Source organism: Microcebus murinus, chromosome 22, assembly GCF_040939455.1.
Source record: "Microcebus murinus isolate Inina chromosome 22, M.murinus_Inina_mat1.0, whole genome shotgun sequence".
In the NCBI taxonomy this organism is placed as follows: Eukaryota; Metazoa; Chordata; class Mammalia; order Primates; family Cheirogaleidae; genus Microcebus; species Microcebus murinus.
Window position 1 is genome coordinate 26,034,357 of NC_134125.1, and position 15,993 is coordinate 26,050,349.

Consider the following 15,993-nt stretch of genomic DNA (forward strand, 5'->3'; position numbering starts at 1 on the left):
TTCGAACTCCTGACCTCGAGCAGTCCGCCCGCCTTGGCCTCCCAGAGTGCTAGGATTACAGGCGTGACTTTCAGCAGGTTCTTATTTTTTGCTTTGGCTAGAAGGCTGTGGCGTCAGCCTAGCTCACAGCAACCTCAAACTCCTGGGCTCAAGTGATCCCCCTGCCTCAGCCTCCCAAGTAGCTGGGGACTACAGGTGCATGACACCATACCCAGCTTAATTTTTTCTATCTTTAGTAGAGACAGGGTCTCACTCTTCCTCAGGCTGGTCTCAAACTACTGAGCCCAAGCAATCCTCCGCCTTGGCCTCCCAGAGTGCTAGGATTACAGATGTAAGCCACCACACCCAGCCATGTCGGCAGGTTCTCTGCACTGTGCCCCAGGGTTGTCCCAACTGGTGCTCTCCAGCCACACTGACCTCCCGAGGCTAGGGTCACTCCTGGCCTCCAGGCTCAAAGAAAGCTCTAGCCTAACTGGTCATCTTCCAGGGACCCCTCCTCCAGCACCTGGGTCTGAAAGCTAGGCAGCACATATCACTCTCTCTGTGTGAATTCCTCAAAGCAGCATTTCATAATGCTCAGATTTCAGTCCGGACCGCACCTGCTCTAGAGGTAGCAGGACCTGGCCCCAGGGCCTGCTTGGCCTTTTCTTCTGTCCTGCTTACTTCCTTCTCATCTTGGCTGCCTTGCATGCCAAGCTCTTCCTTGCCCCGGGACTTGTGCATCTGTCTCTTCCACCTGGGATGCCCTCCCCTAGCTGGCCATGCGTGGCTCTCAGCCTCATCCTTAGGTCTCAGTCCCTGGGAGGGGGGCTGTCCCCGCCCCTTCTCATCGACCCTCCCACCCCTATCCCTGCCAGTGACTGTTGAGTTCCTTCCTGGAATATCCACCATCTGAAATACCTTATTTCCTTTTTTCAATTTTTCTTTCTTATTGTCTGTCTTCCTTTGCTAGCATTAAACTCACACAGAGAAATCTTACCAGTTTACTTCACTGTTACTCTTTCTGCTCTTTGAATGGTATTTGGCATTCGGTAGGAGCTGAATAAATACATGTTGAATGGAATGATGTTTCCCATTAATTAATTTATTCCTGTGAAATGTGCTTTGGAGTTGCTGCTGCTCTGATTCAGGAACTGCACTAATGGGCACAGCAGAAAGCAAATGTTGGAGGTGGGTCTGCCCTCCTGAGGCTCACCTGGGACCCTGTGGGGCCCATGAAAAAGTAGACAGGGTGATTCCCAGGATAGCTGCCCAAACTTGGTCAGGATCCAAGGAGAACAGCTCCTATGTGCAGGGTATTCACTCAGCACAGCACAGGTCAGCCTACCCCATGCCAGCCCCTGCACCCATGCTTAGGTCCCACTCTGGACACGCTTGCTCTCTGTGGCCTTGGCTCATGTCCTTGTTGATATGACTCCATTTTCTTGTCTCTTCACTTTGCAGAGGAATGTTTGCTGGGGGATTGAAGGAGATGGAGCAGGAAGAGGTCCTGATCCACGGTGTGTCCTACAACGCCATGTGCCAAATCCTGCATTTCATATACACCTCCGAGCTAGAGCTCAGCCTGAGCAATGTGCAGGAGACACTGGTGGCTGCCTGCCAGCTTCAGGTGAGGCTCACCTCATTGAGCAAGGTAGACCTATACCCACATGGGGTTCCTCATGATGCTTGGGATGCCTGCAGGGCACTGGCATTTTGGCTGGAAGCTGAGTCACTGAGTGGTAAAAGAGGCCACATAGCAGGGAGGAGGCTCGGGGTATTGCCTGGGAGCTCAAGCACAGCTGCTCCAGATGCCCCTTGCCCAGGCTTCTCTTCTACCTTTGCCCTCTGCTCATTTGCTGCTTTCTTTCCTCAGCCTAACTCCCTGCCATTGAAAGGATCCTGCACATAAGCAGTTGGGCCAACCCCAAGGCCATACGTGGGATGTCCCGTTTGCTCTGGGGTCTGGCCATGCTGAGCGTCCCCAGCATTGTTGCCAAGGCCCCTTCTGCCTGTCTCTGTGCTTGGCCACTTGTATTAATATCTCTTGAAAACCATTTTCCTTTCTGTTACTGAACTTTAAATACTTGTTTTCTGTAGAATTGAAAAAGTTTTCTGAGGCTGTGATAGTGTGAATTACATTTGGGAGATTCTATTGAATCTCAGTGGTATGAGTACAGTTACACAGGGGTGGCCCTGCAGGTGCCTTTGAGCTATCATCAGAGGCCTGGTCTGGATTGAGAGTCACTTCTTCCTACATTTTTTTTTTTTTTTTTTTTTTTTTTTTTTTTTTTTTGAGACAGAGTCTCGCTTTGTTGCCCAGGCTAGAGTGAGTGCCGTGGCGTCAGCCTAGCTCACAGCAACCTCAAACTCCTAGGCTCGAGTGATCCTTCTGCCTCAGCCTCCCGGGTAGCTGGGACTACAGGCATGCGCCACCATGCCCGGCTAATTTTTTCTATATATATCAGTTGGCCAATTAATTTCTTTCTATTTATAGTAGAGACGGGGTCTCGCTCTTGCTCAGGCTGGTTTTGAACTCCTGACCTTGAGCAATCCGCCCGCCTCGGCCTCCCAAGAGCTAGGATTACAGGCGTGAGCCACAGCGCCCGGCCTACTTCTTCCTACATTTTTTTAAAGTGAAACAAAACGCTATGCTGAGTTCATCATTCTGACCTTTCTTCATATGAAAGCATGTATGGGGCAATTAGAAAAAAACTCATGTCATAGGAAATCCAATCTGTTACAGGGCGTCTGGAGGTCCTGCCCTGTGACCATCCTGTCAGCACCCTGGGCTCAACCTAGGGGGCTTCTTGAGTCCTTCTACATTGTTCATTCCCTATATCCAAGTTTGGACAAGGCATCCTTGCCGACATTTCTTGCAGCCATCTCTACCTCCTGTTTCTGCTTTCGCCTCCTCCCTGCATTGATCGTGCACACTGACACCAAATCATCTTCCCAAACAGTGTTTTCCCTCTCTCCCCAGTCAGCATGGAGACCTGCAGTCTCTTCGCACGGGTTTTGGCCGGTGCTTCTGAGTCCCGGGCCATCTCCCCAGTGCCTCAGAGGCCGCAGCCCCCTTTGTTTAACATAATGGGCTTCTCTGCAGTACCGTTTTTGTTGTTGTTGTTGTTTGTTTGTTTTTTGTTTTTTTGAGACAGAGTCTCGCTTTGTTGCCCAGGCTAGAGTGAGTGCCGTGGCGTTAGCCTAGCTCACAGCAACCTCAAACTCCTGGACTCAAGCAATCCTGCTGCCTCAGCCTCCCAAGTAGCTGGGACTACAGGCATGCACCACCATGCCCGGCTAAGTTTTTCTATATATATTAGTTGGCCAATTAATTTCTTTCTATTTATAGTAGAGACAGGGTCTCGGTCTTGCTCAGGCTGGTTTTGAACTCCTGACCTCGAGGAATCTGCCCGCCTTGACCTCCCAGAGTGCTAGGATTACAGGCGTGAGCCACCGCGCCCGGCCATGCAGTACCGTTTTAAAGCAGGTTTTACTCAGCATAAGTGTTGAGTTCATAGGCCTACCAAGTCTTGTTTGTTCACAGAGCTAGTGATAGCTGGTGGCTCAGGCTCCATGTGCTATGCCCTGTACTTGGCCTGGGATCAGACTCTTCATGGTGTCCCCAGAGGCCTGGGTCTGAATCCCAGCAAGCCCATCCCGTTGGGTCACCTGAAGCAAACATATTCCCTTCTCTGAGCCTCTCATAGGGCTCCTTCCCAGGCCAGGCATAGGCTGGTTCCCCTGTGAAACTGCACTGGGAAGAGGGGCTGCTGCTCTGAGAACAGAGTGGGAAAGTGAGGCAGCAGGGTCCTCTCAAGGAGCTGCTGCTCAGGCTCACTCAGGGCTGTTTGCACTCACATTCAGTCCACAGCCTGGTCTTCAGAACCCTGGGCCATGACAAACCAGAAGTAGCATTTTTAGAAGAAGAGACAAAGCAGAAGTGCCTAGAAAGAGATAAATTGGAAGGTCAAGTGAAGATGTTCAGGGCCTAACAAAGCACCCCAAGGACATCTTGTATAGGCACATACCTGCCCAACAGTTGGCAGATGTCCCTTTAGTCCTTATGACATCACCTGGCAAGCTGATGTCCATCACCTGACAACCTAGATGTCTTTTGAGTTAAAAACATTTTTTTTTTTTTTTTGGCTGGGCGAGGTGGCTCACACCTGTAATCCTAGCACTCTGGGAGGTCAAGGCAGGAAGATCGCTTGAGCTCAGGAGTTGGAGACCAGCCTGAGCAAGACCAAGACCCCATCTCTACTAAAAATAGAAAAATTAGCCAGGCGTGGTGGTGACACCTGTAGTCCCAGCTACTTGGGAGGCTGAGGCAGGAAAATCACTTGAAGCCAGGAGTTTAAGGTTACAGTGAGCTATGATGACACCACTATACTCTACCCAGGGCAACAGAGCAAGACTCTGTCTCAAAATAAAATTTTTATTAATGTTATGATAAACTTCAAGTATCAATCAACAAAATTACTCTCTGTATGGGATTAATTTGCTGATCCTGGAAAAGTCAGGCGTTCCTATTTTTAGAGAAACCATTTTGTCCCATTGAACCCATGGCTGGAATTGCCCCCAAAATCAGTGGCAGGGGTGTTCCCACAAGGGAGTGCCCCAAACTGTTCTGAAATGGGCTGGTTGGGATTCCAAAGAAAGAAGCCACAGTGGTCAGTGGTCAGTGGTCAGTCCAAAGCATGTATTAGGGAAACTTATATACAGAGTGCTGCAATGTATCCTCACAACAGGCAACAGGAGAAAAGAGATGAGGGGGTCAAGGTTTAAGGAACTTGGCTCAGGGTGGGGCTGGTTTCTTTCAGTGTTCTGGGTGGGCGACAACCTAGATACCTTTATCAGTGCCTGGAAATGTTCAAGGCCCCAGTTTGGGTTCAAGCCTGCTGGGAAAATCTTGCAGATGACTGTGACACGGACACTGGGGACCCTAGAGAAACTCTAAAATCCTGCTTCCTTAAAGAATTTATCAACACCTGGTTTGTTATCCCAGGCAGTTTTCCCCAGGGCCCTTCCCTTTATCTCCTACCTTGCCATGCTTTGGTTGTCTGATCACAGCGTGCCCTCATTCCCAGCTTCCTCACACCTAAGCCTGTCCTCTCTCTTGCCCTCCTTCCACCCTGTGTGCCTCCCCAGGGTTGGGGAAGGGGTAATGTGGCCACCTGGCCCTTGCACTCACTGGAGTCTAGTGGGTCTTGACCCAGGCGGAGGCCTCAGGGTGGCCTACTTGCTTTGCAAGAATTCCGAGTCAGCTTCCCAGATGTGTACTAGGCAAGTGTCTGGAGAGCCCTGCCAGCAGCCCTGGTGCTCCTGGAGAACCAGGTGGGAGTTCTGGCAGGAGGCGAAAGCTAGGTATGTTTTCAGCCCCAGCACTGTTGGAGAGGCAGACTCTTTTGGGGAGCCCTGGGGGGGATGCGGGGATAGTCTGTGATCCCTTCCAAACCAGGGCATCTGACAAAGGGACCGTGTTTGCTACATCCTATTTCTCTGGAGAGCCAGTACTTTTGATCTAAAAGAGAATTGACATGCATCAAGGGTCTGCTCTGTGCCAGAGAGCGCCTATGCATGGTCTCGGTTTCATTGTGTTCCTGTCCATTTTAACCATCCCTGCTTTATAGGTGAGGAAACTGATGCTCAGAGAGGTTGAGAACTACCACATGTCTCCCAGTTGGTATGTTTCCAAACCCAGTCTGCAGTAAGTTCTAGCTGTCTGCAGTGTGTCAGGAAAGGTTGGGGACAGTTGAGGGCTTCTGTCTGCTTTCCCCTCCGGGTGGACGTATTTCTGCTGCCATCCTGTCTCCCACCCCCAGATGCTCTTCACCAGCCCAGCCTTAAATAGGTGTCGTTTTCTCTGCAGATCCCAGAAATTATCCACTTCTGCTGTGATTTCCTCATGTCCTGGGTGGATGAGGAGAACATCCTCGACGTCTACCGGCTGGCAGAGCTGTTTGACTTGAGCCGCTTGACTGAGCAGCTGGACACCTACATCCTCAAAAATTTTGTGGCCTTCTCGCGGACTGACAAGTACCGCCAGCTTCCGCTGGAGAAGGTCTACTCCCTCCTCAGCAGCAATCGCCTGGAGGTCTCGTGTGAGTCTGAGGTGTACGAGGGAGCCCTTCTCTACCATTACAGCCTAGAGCAGGTGCAGGCCGACCAGATCTCACTACAGGAGCCCCCCAAGCTCCTCGAGACAGTGCGGTTTCCCCTGATGGAGGCTGAGGTTCTCCAGCGGCTGCATGACAAGCTGGACCCCAGCCCACTGAGGGACACAGTGGCCAGTGCCCTCATGTACCACCGTAATGAGAGCCTGCAGCCCAGTCTCCAGGGCCCACATACGGAGCTGCGGTCGGACTTCCAGTGTGTCGTGGGCTTTGGGGGCATTCATTCCACACCATCCACTGTCCTCAGTGACCAGGCCAAGTACCTAAACCCCCTGCTGGGAGAGTGGAAGCACTTCACTGCCTCCTTGGCCCCCCGCATGTCCAACCAGGGCATCGCAGTGCTCAACAACTTCGTGTACTTGATTGGAGGAGACAACAATGTCCAAGGATTCCGAGCCGAGTCCCGATGCTGGAGGTAAGTCAGGGTGCTTGTTGGTACCTTTGCCTGCAGGTGATACTGGGGTGTGGGAGTTGTTGGCTAAGGGGTTGGTCAGGGATATGTCACGTAAGGTTGCATCACCGAAGACCTGCTTGTCTCTCAGCCTTTCACATGAACGTCATGGCTTGTCAGGGGTACACCTGTGTTATGGAACGAAGTCCAGGTGAAGTCAGAGTGTGGACTGCAGTGAGTTAAGGGAAAGGGACACCTGGATGGCCTACTTTCCTGTGTGTCCCTGCTCCTTCACAGAAACCCTCTCACCTGGACCCCTGCCCATGTGGCCATGTTGGGGAGGGGCTGTGTTCTGAGTGCGTTGTGCAGAGGAGAGGAGCTCGTAGCAGGGCGGGCAGTCAGGGCCCAGAAGGAGAGGACCTAGGAGCTGGAGAGTGCCTGCCAGGGTAGCTGATCCCTCCATCTTATCCTCTCTGAGCTTTGACACCTGTTGTTTCAGCTTCCATCCCTCTGCCAGGCTGCTTTGCTTTTCTGTTAACCACCAGCCTGTGGTGGCTCGCACCTGGCCCTGGAGTCAGCTGTGTGCTGGGCGCAAGTTCCCCTGGAGGAGGCAGTTTTCTGAGAGAAGGTTTTGTAGACTGCTGAGGTCTGTAGGGTGCTTCCAGCTCTATCAATCGGTTAGTCAGTGATCCCACAAATCCATTTCATTGGGCAGAGCAAGGGACTGTGGGTCAAGCCCCATAGCCTCAGCTAATATTAGATTTCCAAGGACTGCCCCCACTGTACATTGGTGTGTGTGGGAAGTCTCCCCATCCTGGATGCTGAAGATGGGGCTGCAGAAAGAGATTGCCAGCAACTTCCATCAGGGCTGATGAGTTTATGTTCTTGTTTCTGTCTTCTAAGGTAAGGGTGGGAGTGGGGTCTGACCTGGCCATGCCACTTGAAATGAAATGCCACTGGCCATTTCTGCTCAAAGGTTGACAATGATATGTTGTGATTAAATATGAGGAAGGACAGGGTTCAGAAAAGAGGAAGCAACTACCTTCATTTCCTCCCTGATCAAATGCTGTCCCCAGAATGTGTGGCCACACAGGTTTAGGTTTCACTCTGGCCAAGCCTCAAAGCTTCTTTTTTAGGGGCTCAGTTTCCCAGTCCAGGGGCCAATGCCAGACCTCCCTATAACCCACAGACTTGTAAAACAGATCTTTCCAGAGTGTTTCAGCCTCTGGCCTTCAGCAGAAGGTGGAAGAGGCTGTGTGCCCAGCAGGGAGGCTGGGCTTTTCCATAGTGATGTCCTTGGGGGTGACAGCTGGGGACTTTGCCTGCCCCTGTACTCAGTCCCCCATTATGGGCTATTTGTTTCCATTTCACTCACTGTAGTGATCTGAATTTCCTTGTAAACATGTGCTGTGAGAGCAAAACCAAACTCTGGATGCTAATATTAGCCCCTGTAATCACTAACCGCAGTCTCAAACTCCAGTCTGGGAGTTGGATCACAGTGGCAGGTGGAGTTAGCAAGATCACCTCAAGGGAGCAGGCACAGGGTGGAGGTGGCAGGAAGGACCACTGCCTGCTGCTGGTTAACCTGGGGCTATGTCATCTCTGCAGAGGGAAGGTCTTAGTAATCTCCCAGTTGACACAAAACTTCCAGATAAATCTCTTAATTTGCATGGTCTAAGAGTTTGGTTCTTTCTCTTTCTCCTTTCATAATTCACCAGCCTTAGAACCTAGAGGCTTTCAGAATATAATAAGACAAGATTTTGTGGTAAATTAGGGTTTGCATTTTGTGGAGTTAGTATTCACCAGGTTATGTCTTAAAGTATTTATACAGAAACTGCAACAATTATAATCATAATTTGGTTTCTTCCTTAGGCATTTCCATGGCTGTTAATATTTTTAATTAACATTTAATATTTTAAAATATTAAATGTTAATATTTAATATTTAAATTGTAAAAAATGTTAATAGACATTTAAAACATAATTAGTCATGGAAATGTTTAAGTTATGGAAACACAGAAAAAAAACAGTCCACTAAATTTCTCATGAACCCCCAGAACATTTTTGTACCAACTCTAGAGTTCACTTCTGAGTTTACAACAGGATGATCCAAAATCTGGATTAAAGTGACTGTCCTAGTCTGTCCAGGCTACTGTAACAAATATCAGAGACTGGGCAGCTTAAACATACATTCATTGCTCACAGTCTAATGCTTGAGGAAGTCCAAGGTCATGGTGCTGGCCCATTCAGTCCTGGTAAGGGCTTTTTCTTGTTGTGTTCTCACATGGTGGAGGGAGAGATCTTTAGTCTCTTCCTCTGATAAGGGGACCAATCCTCAGCATGGGGGCTCCACTTCTTGACCTAGTCACCTCCCAAAGGTCCCACTGCCTGATAGCATCACATAGGAGGTTAGGGCTTCAACATAAGAATTTTGTGGGACACAAACATCCAATCATGTGCTTTTCCCCAAAAAGGAAAGCTTATTTATTTTAGAAAATCTTTATATTCAAAAGGAAACCTTATTTTTATTAGAAAAATATTACTGGAGGATTTATTCTGATAAAGTGGAAAATTAATCCAATAAAGAGGAAGCGATGGGACACAGGACACAGTAGGGAAATAAGAAATCAGCAAAACTTTGCTTATGTCTAATTTATTGACGTGTGGTGTGATATCAGTGTGTGGTGTGCGTCTCCTTAAATGTGAAGCCATAGGCTCTGAAACTGTGAGGACAAGAGACCAGAAGGAGCCAGTGTAAGCACCTAAAGGGTCTTGTCTCACTCTGGTGGGAGTTGCAGACGTTGACAATAGGACTGGACTGAACACAGGACAAGAGACATGTACATAAAGGGACAGAGCACAGGAAAGGCAGGAACGGGACCATTTCCAGCCAGCTCATGGGGCCTCCGTGAATGCTGTGCCCTGAGCCTGGACTGCTGGTGCCCAGCCAGACTGTCCCCTGGCTCATGCCCCCCACTCGCGTAGTTCTCAGACGCTGCCTTCTCAAGAGGACTCTTCCTGGTCGCTGGAAAAGCTCTGCCTTCCCTGACACCACTGGCCAGCTGGTCACTCATCTCCTTACCTCACTTTGTTTCTTTCCTGATGACTGCCATTCTGTCAAGCACTCCTTTGTTCTGTTTAGCCTGTTTCCCATCCTGCAGTGGGAGGCAGAGCCCTGGCCTCTTGAGGGTCCCTATAGATGCCCCAAACTAAGCACTGTGCCTAACACATGTTGGGGGCCAGCGAATGTTGGTGGAGTGAATGATTGGTTTCCTTGCTGGTAATCTTACTCCTTTGTTTAATTCATTCAGCAGTCAGTGCACGCTCTACCCTGAGCCAGGGGCTACACTGAGATCTAGGAATATAGAAATGAGCCCTGGTCCTTTAGGAACCACCCCTACAAGTTAACAAGCACCCTTTTTATGCTTGTCCTGTATGAACCCTCTTGATTGCTTTTCTAGGCAGGTAATATCACCTCATTTGACAGGTGGAGAGCTGAGTGGACACTGAGAGATTAAAACTGATGCCCAGGCACATGCCGCTGGACAAGGCAGAGCCTGATTCACACCGATCTGTTCTCTCTCCCAGTGCCCCACCTCCTGAGGCTCCTGTTCCCTGTTCCTGGCTTGGGGGTAGAAGGTGCTGGCCACGTGGCAGGGCAGCAGGAAGCAGCTGCAGAGCAGGCCAACTGTGCTTTGGGGTGAACGATGAAACTGATCTCTTCACTGACCAGCATAGGGCAGCACAGGCCAAAGACAACTTTGTTTACTCTCTTCTGAGCCAGTTGAAGTTAGACTTATTCTCTTTGGAGTAGGTCTTCCTTTGGAGAAATAAAAACACTTGTCTGAAGGAAGCTGTAACTATCTGTGGGCTATTGGGCAAGGAGGCTGCAGAAACAGGAGCTGGTCAGATGCTGGTACCTGGGTAGTGGGTCAGGGAAAGAGGGCCCCTCATGGATCTATGATCGTCTGTGTCTGCCCAGCAGCATACCTGCCTGCATGCTCCTCATAGGCCCAGCACAGTGCCAGGCCTGGGACACGGAGAGAAAGGGAAGAGGCTGAGGGGGCCCCCAGGAAGTGGGGAGAGCCTGGGGCTGGGAGGTCTGGGAAGGTAGGTGTGGACAGGGGCTGTGAAGGGCCAAGGGTGCTGGGGTGCAGGCATCTGGATTTTGGTCCGTGAACAGCAGCTTTGGTGGTGTGGGTGAGAGCAGAGAGATAGGCGTTGCAGGGCTGCACTGAGCACACGTGAGCAGCCAGGTGGAGATGGCTGGGGTGGCTGGGTCGGGGGGCATTTGCACTGTGGTTCCAAGAGCAGGAGAAAGCGATGGGTGACAGTTTTGTTTTGTTTTGTTTGTTTGTTTTTTTACAAAAGTTGGCTGGGAAGAAGGGAAAAGGCAGGGCTGTGACCTGGGACAGCTGCATCTACTGTGAAAGAGGCAGGAGGTGGCCCTGAATCAGCAGTGCTTGAGGGGCACTGGGCTCAACGATGGCTCAGCATCCCTCCTGCCCTGCCCAGCCTCAGGCCTGGGCTGCTAAACATTGTAGGCCCCTCCCAGGCAGCCCTCAGCCCAGCAGCCCACCTTGCCCAGGCCAGAGTCCTCTAGCCTCGTGGCCTGTTGCAGCCAACCCAGCCTCTTTTCCTCCTGGAGCCAGGGGCAGTGTCCCTGGAATCCCACCAGACCCTGCCTTCACAGAGCCTGCAGTTCAGGCCAGATGACCTTGAGGAGTGGAGAGGATGCCCACACTGGGGAAGTCAGGAAAGCTGGGGGCTGCAGCAAGGCAGGGGAGGTGGAGGGGGGTGACAGGCACCTGGCTGCTGTCGACAAGGCTGAGGACATGATGGATGCTGTGCACAGTATATGCCTGAGCAGATCCCTCGTGATAGAGGGTTAGGGAAGCTCAAGGCTGGGAGGCCAGCGAGGAGGGTGCTGATGTACCCATCTGCCCAAGAGGCTGCACCTGGGGCCTTCCTGAGTAGGGGCAGGGCCACGAAGACCATGAGGTGAGACAGGTGTGATGGAGGTGGCTATAGGAACAACTGTTGGACAGCCTGGGGTAGACAGTTGGGTGGGCTAGAAGCCACCCAAGAGGTTACACCTGGAAGGGACCAGCATCACAGACAGAAACCCGGGGGACTCCCAGCCCTGCCTTCTAGGCTATGTGTGACTACACCTGCACTCAGGTCCGTAGCAGCCTGCTGGCCTGGCTATGGGTCAGTGTGCACTGGTGAGGGGGCGGTAAGGGAGAGTTCAGGCCAGGCTGTGGTGAAGTGGAAACAGGGCCGGAGCAGGAGGTGCGGGCCTGCGGTGCAGGCTTCCTGCATGATTAGTGATGTGCCATCCTCATGTCCTCTCAAAGGTACGACCCACGGCACAACCGCTGGTTCCAGATCCAGTCCCTGCAGCAGGAGCACGCCGACCTGTGTGTGTGTGTTGTGGGCAGGTACATCTACGCTGTGGCGGGCCGGGACTACCACAACGACCTGAATGCTGTGGAACGCTATGACCCTGCCACCAACTCCTGGACCTATGTGGCCCCGCTCAAGAGGGAGGTAAGGAAGCCTTCCAAGAGGGGCCTTCTCCTTCCTACCCAATTGCCTTCCCCAAGGTGTACAAAGAGTGAGAGGCTCGGGTGTCAGGCCCAGTGAGCAGAGTCCACGTGGTTCCAGAGACCCTACATTGAATGCATCAGTGGGGGCCCCTTGAGGTTCTGCCAAGCCTCCTGGGGGAGAGGGTTCATCAAGCATCCAGACTCCATTCCTCAGAAATGTACTCACTTCTCGAGTCTCATGTGCTGAGACCTGTCATACCACTTGGGCCTCTATAGGCTGCTTTAACCTTCTAATTAAAACGCAGACAGAAATCTTCCCCTTATCTGTCCATTCACACAGCTGAGATGAGCTGGAATGTTTCCCAAGATGTTAAATGGGGGGGACCCTGGGAGAGGTGATGGCTCTCGGCAGCCTGTCTCTCTGGCCTGTCCTCAGACCTCTCCCTGACAAGCCCTGTGGAGGGCAAGGCCTTCCAGAGCCAAAAAACACTTTTGAGGTTTTATTTTTTGTATTAAAAAAAAACCAAAACAATCTTCACTCCAGCCTGGGCAACAGAGTGAGACTCTGTGTCAAGAAAGAAAAAGAAAATTGTGGCCGGGCACAGTGACTCACGCCTGTAATCCTAGCACTCTGGGAGGCCAAGGTGGGAGGATCACTCGAAGTCAGGAGTTCGAGACCAGCCTGAACAAGAGCGAGACCCTGTCTTTACTAAAAATAGAAAGAAGTTATCTGGATAACTAAAAATATAGAAAAAATTATCCAGGCATGGTGGCACATGCCTGTAGTCCCAGCTACTTGGGAGGCTGAGGCAGGAGGATCACTTAAGCCCAGGAGTTTGAGGTTGCTGTGAGCCAGGCTGATGCCATGGCACTCTAGCCCAGGCAACAGAGTGAGACTCTGTCTCAAAAGAAAAAAAAAAAAGAAAAAGAAAATTGTGTGCATCCTACATAATTCCTTGGTTTATTCCAATTTGATGATGTTTAAAATTAGGCTCATTGTGCAAAAGTGATGCTTTAGGGAGCTGCCTCTCTTTTATCTATGGCTTTGGAGTACTTGGACCTGGTGCAAAAATCAGACATGGGATCCCAGAGAAGGTAAAGGCCTTGGTGGCCCCCCACTTCCCTGGTCTCAGCCTTTGAGAACAGGGTATGTGCCCTGCTAATACTGGCATGGTATTTGGGAGTACCTGCTACTGGCCAGGCACTCCTTCGGGGATCCCTGAGCATCCCAGAGGCAGAGGATCGTGTGGAGGCCACACATGCAGACATGGTCCCAGGCTTTGCCTGGACTTGTTCAGGGAGCTTGGCAAGAGCTCTGGCCTTTGTGAACCTCTTTCCACTATCTCCTACCCTTCCCCAAGGCCCCTAGGGACAGGCTTTGACTTCAGGAGGTTGAGTAGGTGTCTCCCTGGTGGGTGAGGCTCATCTCCACCCAGGTCATCTGAGTCACTCCCACAGCCCACACAGATTCTTGTCTTGTAGGCAGCTGTGAGCTGTGGCCTGCTCCTTGCTTCTCAGCTTCTTGGGGAGAAGGAAGCCTTTTTGGTAGAGGAACATTCTCTACCCTGATCCTGATTTTACATGGCAAAGACCAGGGGATCCTTGTGACATGGTGGACAAGGAGGGTTCCTGAATCCCATTCCAGGAGTCACAAAGGGTGAGGGTGAGGGGGTGCCTCCTGGGCAGATGGGGGGGAGGGGCTTGAGTTGTTTCTTTGGGGCTGCTGAGGAAGCTGCAGTTCTCCAGCTTGGCCACAGAGGGGCAGGCTTGGCCTTCAACCAGCACAGTGTTCCTGCATGCATGCATGCATTCCTTCAGTAACTACTCAGCACCATGTGCCAAGTGGTGACAAGAAATGACAAAGGACCACCCCCATGGTGGAGAGGTCACCATTGCAGAGAACACCGTTGCAGTAGAGACCACTCTTAACCACCAAACAAATCAGTAAAGTGGTCACAATTGTGGTAAGTGGGATGAAGGAAACGAAGAGGGAACTGAACTGAAGGATTTCCAGGAGGAGGCTCTGGCAGGAAGGATCCAGGGGGACTATTTGGGGAGGGTCCACCTGAGGAGATGTCAGTTAGACTGAGCCCTACAGGAAGACAGACGGCCATCTGCAGAGGAAGGACCTTCCAGGGCAGGAGGGGGCGCGTGGTGGATGCCAGTGAGGAGAGGAAGGTCTGAGGAGCAAGAGCAGAGCTAGCAGGGCAGCCCCTGGGCTATCACAGGGTCCGGGCAGAAGATGGTGGGAGCCTGTGCTGGGGTGCCCCTGTGGAGATGGGGGAGATGGGAGATAGGCAGATTCAGGGTGTACTTTGGAGGTAAACCGACCATACTTGCTGATCGATCAGATGTTAGGGAATGAAAAGGGCTAGATCATGGAAGTGAGCACTTGGGTGGATGGCTAGGCCCTTTACCAAGAGGACAGATGGGCTTGGGAGTAAAAGGAAAGGTTCCATCTAGAACATGAGCAATGTGAGGTGCTGGGGACATCCAACTGGTGGTGTCAGTTTGACACGAGAAGTCTGAAGCTCAGGGGAAGGTTCAGACTAGAGATAGAAATGTGACAGATTCGGCAGCATGTGATGATAATTTGGCCATGGTGATGGTTGTGATTGGCTCAGAGGAACAAGGACAGTGAAAGGTCAGTCAGTAAAGGAGCAGCCAGGGAGGTAGGTAGGAGACCTGTATCCTCCTAGGAGCAGAGGGGTCCTGGGGTAAGGCAGACATACAGCCACCATAGGGAATCTTTAGGGTGTCTGCACAGACTATTGAGGGTGCAGACCCATATTGCCAGCTCAGAACCCATGCCCAGACAGTGATTAACTGAAGGAAAAGGCTGTCACGTGGCCTTATCGATATGTCACACTCTTTCACTTGGGTTCTCAGGGACTCCTGTAATGCAGGTCCCACCAATGTGTCTTGCCTTTTTTTTTTTTTTTTTTTAAATTATAGAGATGGGCAGCCAGGCACGGTGGCTCACACCTGTAATCCTAGCACTCTGGGAGGCTGAGGCAGGCGGATCATTTGAGCTCAGGAGTTTGAGACCAGCCTGAGCAAGAGCAAGAGCTGTCTCTACTAAAAAAATAGTTAAAAATTAGCTGAGCAACTAAAAAATATATATATATATATATATATATATATATATATATATATATATATAAAATTAGCCAGGCCTGGTGGTGCAAGCCTGTAGTCCCGGCTACTCGGAAGGCTAAGGCAGTAGGATTGCTTGAGCCCAGGAGTTTGAGGTTGCTGTGAGCTAGGCTGACCCCGCAGCACTCTAGCCCGGGCAACAGAGTGAGACTCTTGTCTCAAAAAAAATAAATAAATAAAAAATAATTATAGAGATGGGGTTTCTCTGTTTGCCCAGGCTGGTCTTCAACTCTTGGCCTCAAGCAATCCTCCCACCTAGGCCTCCCAAATTGCTGGGGTTACAGGCATGAACCACCATGTTTGACCCCACCAATGTGTCATTAAGAACTGGTCACTGACATGCCTCCACAGGCTGTGAGCTCCCTGCTATAGCATCAAGCAGAGTCCTCTGGTCATAGGCTCTTCCTCTGTTTGGCCCAAAGTTGAGTGTTGCCTTCTTGTCCTTCCAGATGACAGAAAGGAGGTCTCTACAGGGAGTCCCTTCTCTTCTCACTTAAAAACTTCCTCAGAGAACTTGTGCTTCCAAGAAGGTAGAATAGATACATTCTTCCCTGTCCCTCCTGATAAATACAACTGAAAACTCTGGGCATTCTTAGTAAAACAAATATAAGACCCTGAAAGGTTGAGAGAAGAAGGTAGAGCAGCTAGAGGGCTTGGGACCTGAAGAACAACACAGTAGTGTGTTCCTTGGGTTTCCTTTTTAACTTACCTATCTCAGACTTGGAACTAAAGAGGTTATCACC

At 50.9% G+C, this 15,993-nt stretch overlaps 1 protein-coding gene across 2 annotated transcripts in view; it reads left to right on the forward strand.

Moving 5' to 3' along the window:
- The window catches only part of KLHL22 (kelch like family member 22), a 41,386-nt gene that overhangs the window by 16,732 nt on the left and 8,661 nt on the right, over nucleotides 1-15,993 (forward strand). For both annotated transcript variants that reach the window (XM_012776629.3, XM_075996775.1), the window contains exons 3-5: nucleotides 1,444-1,609; nucleotides 5,852-6,570; nucleotides 11,903-12,095. In XM_012776629.3, coding sequence (XP_012632083.1) covers nucleotides 1,444-1,609; nucleotides 5,852-6,570; nucleotides 11,903-12,095 — 1,078 coding nt within the window. The remainder of the gene's footprint in view (nucleotides 1-1,443; nucleotides 1,610-5,851; nucleotides 6,571-11,902; nucleotides 12,096-15,993) is intronic.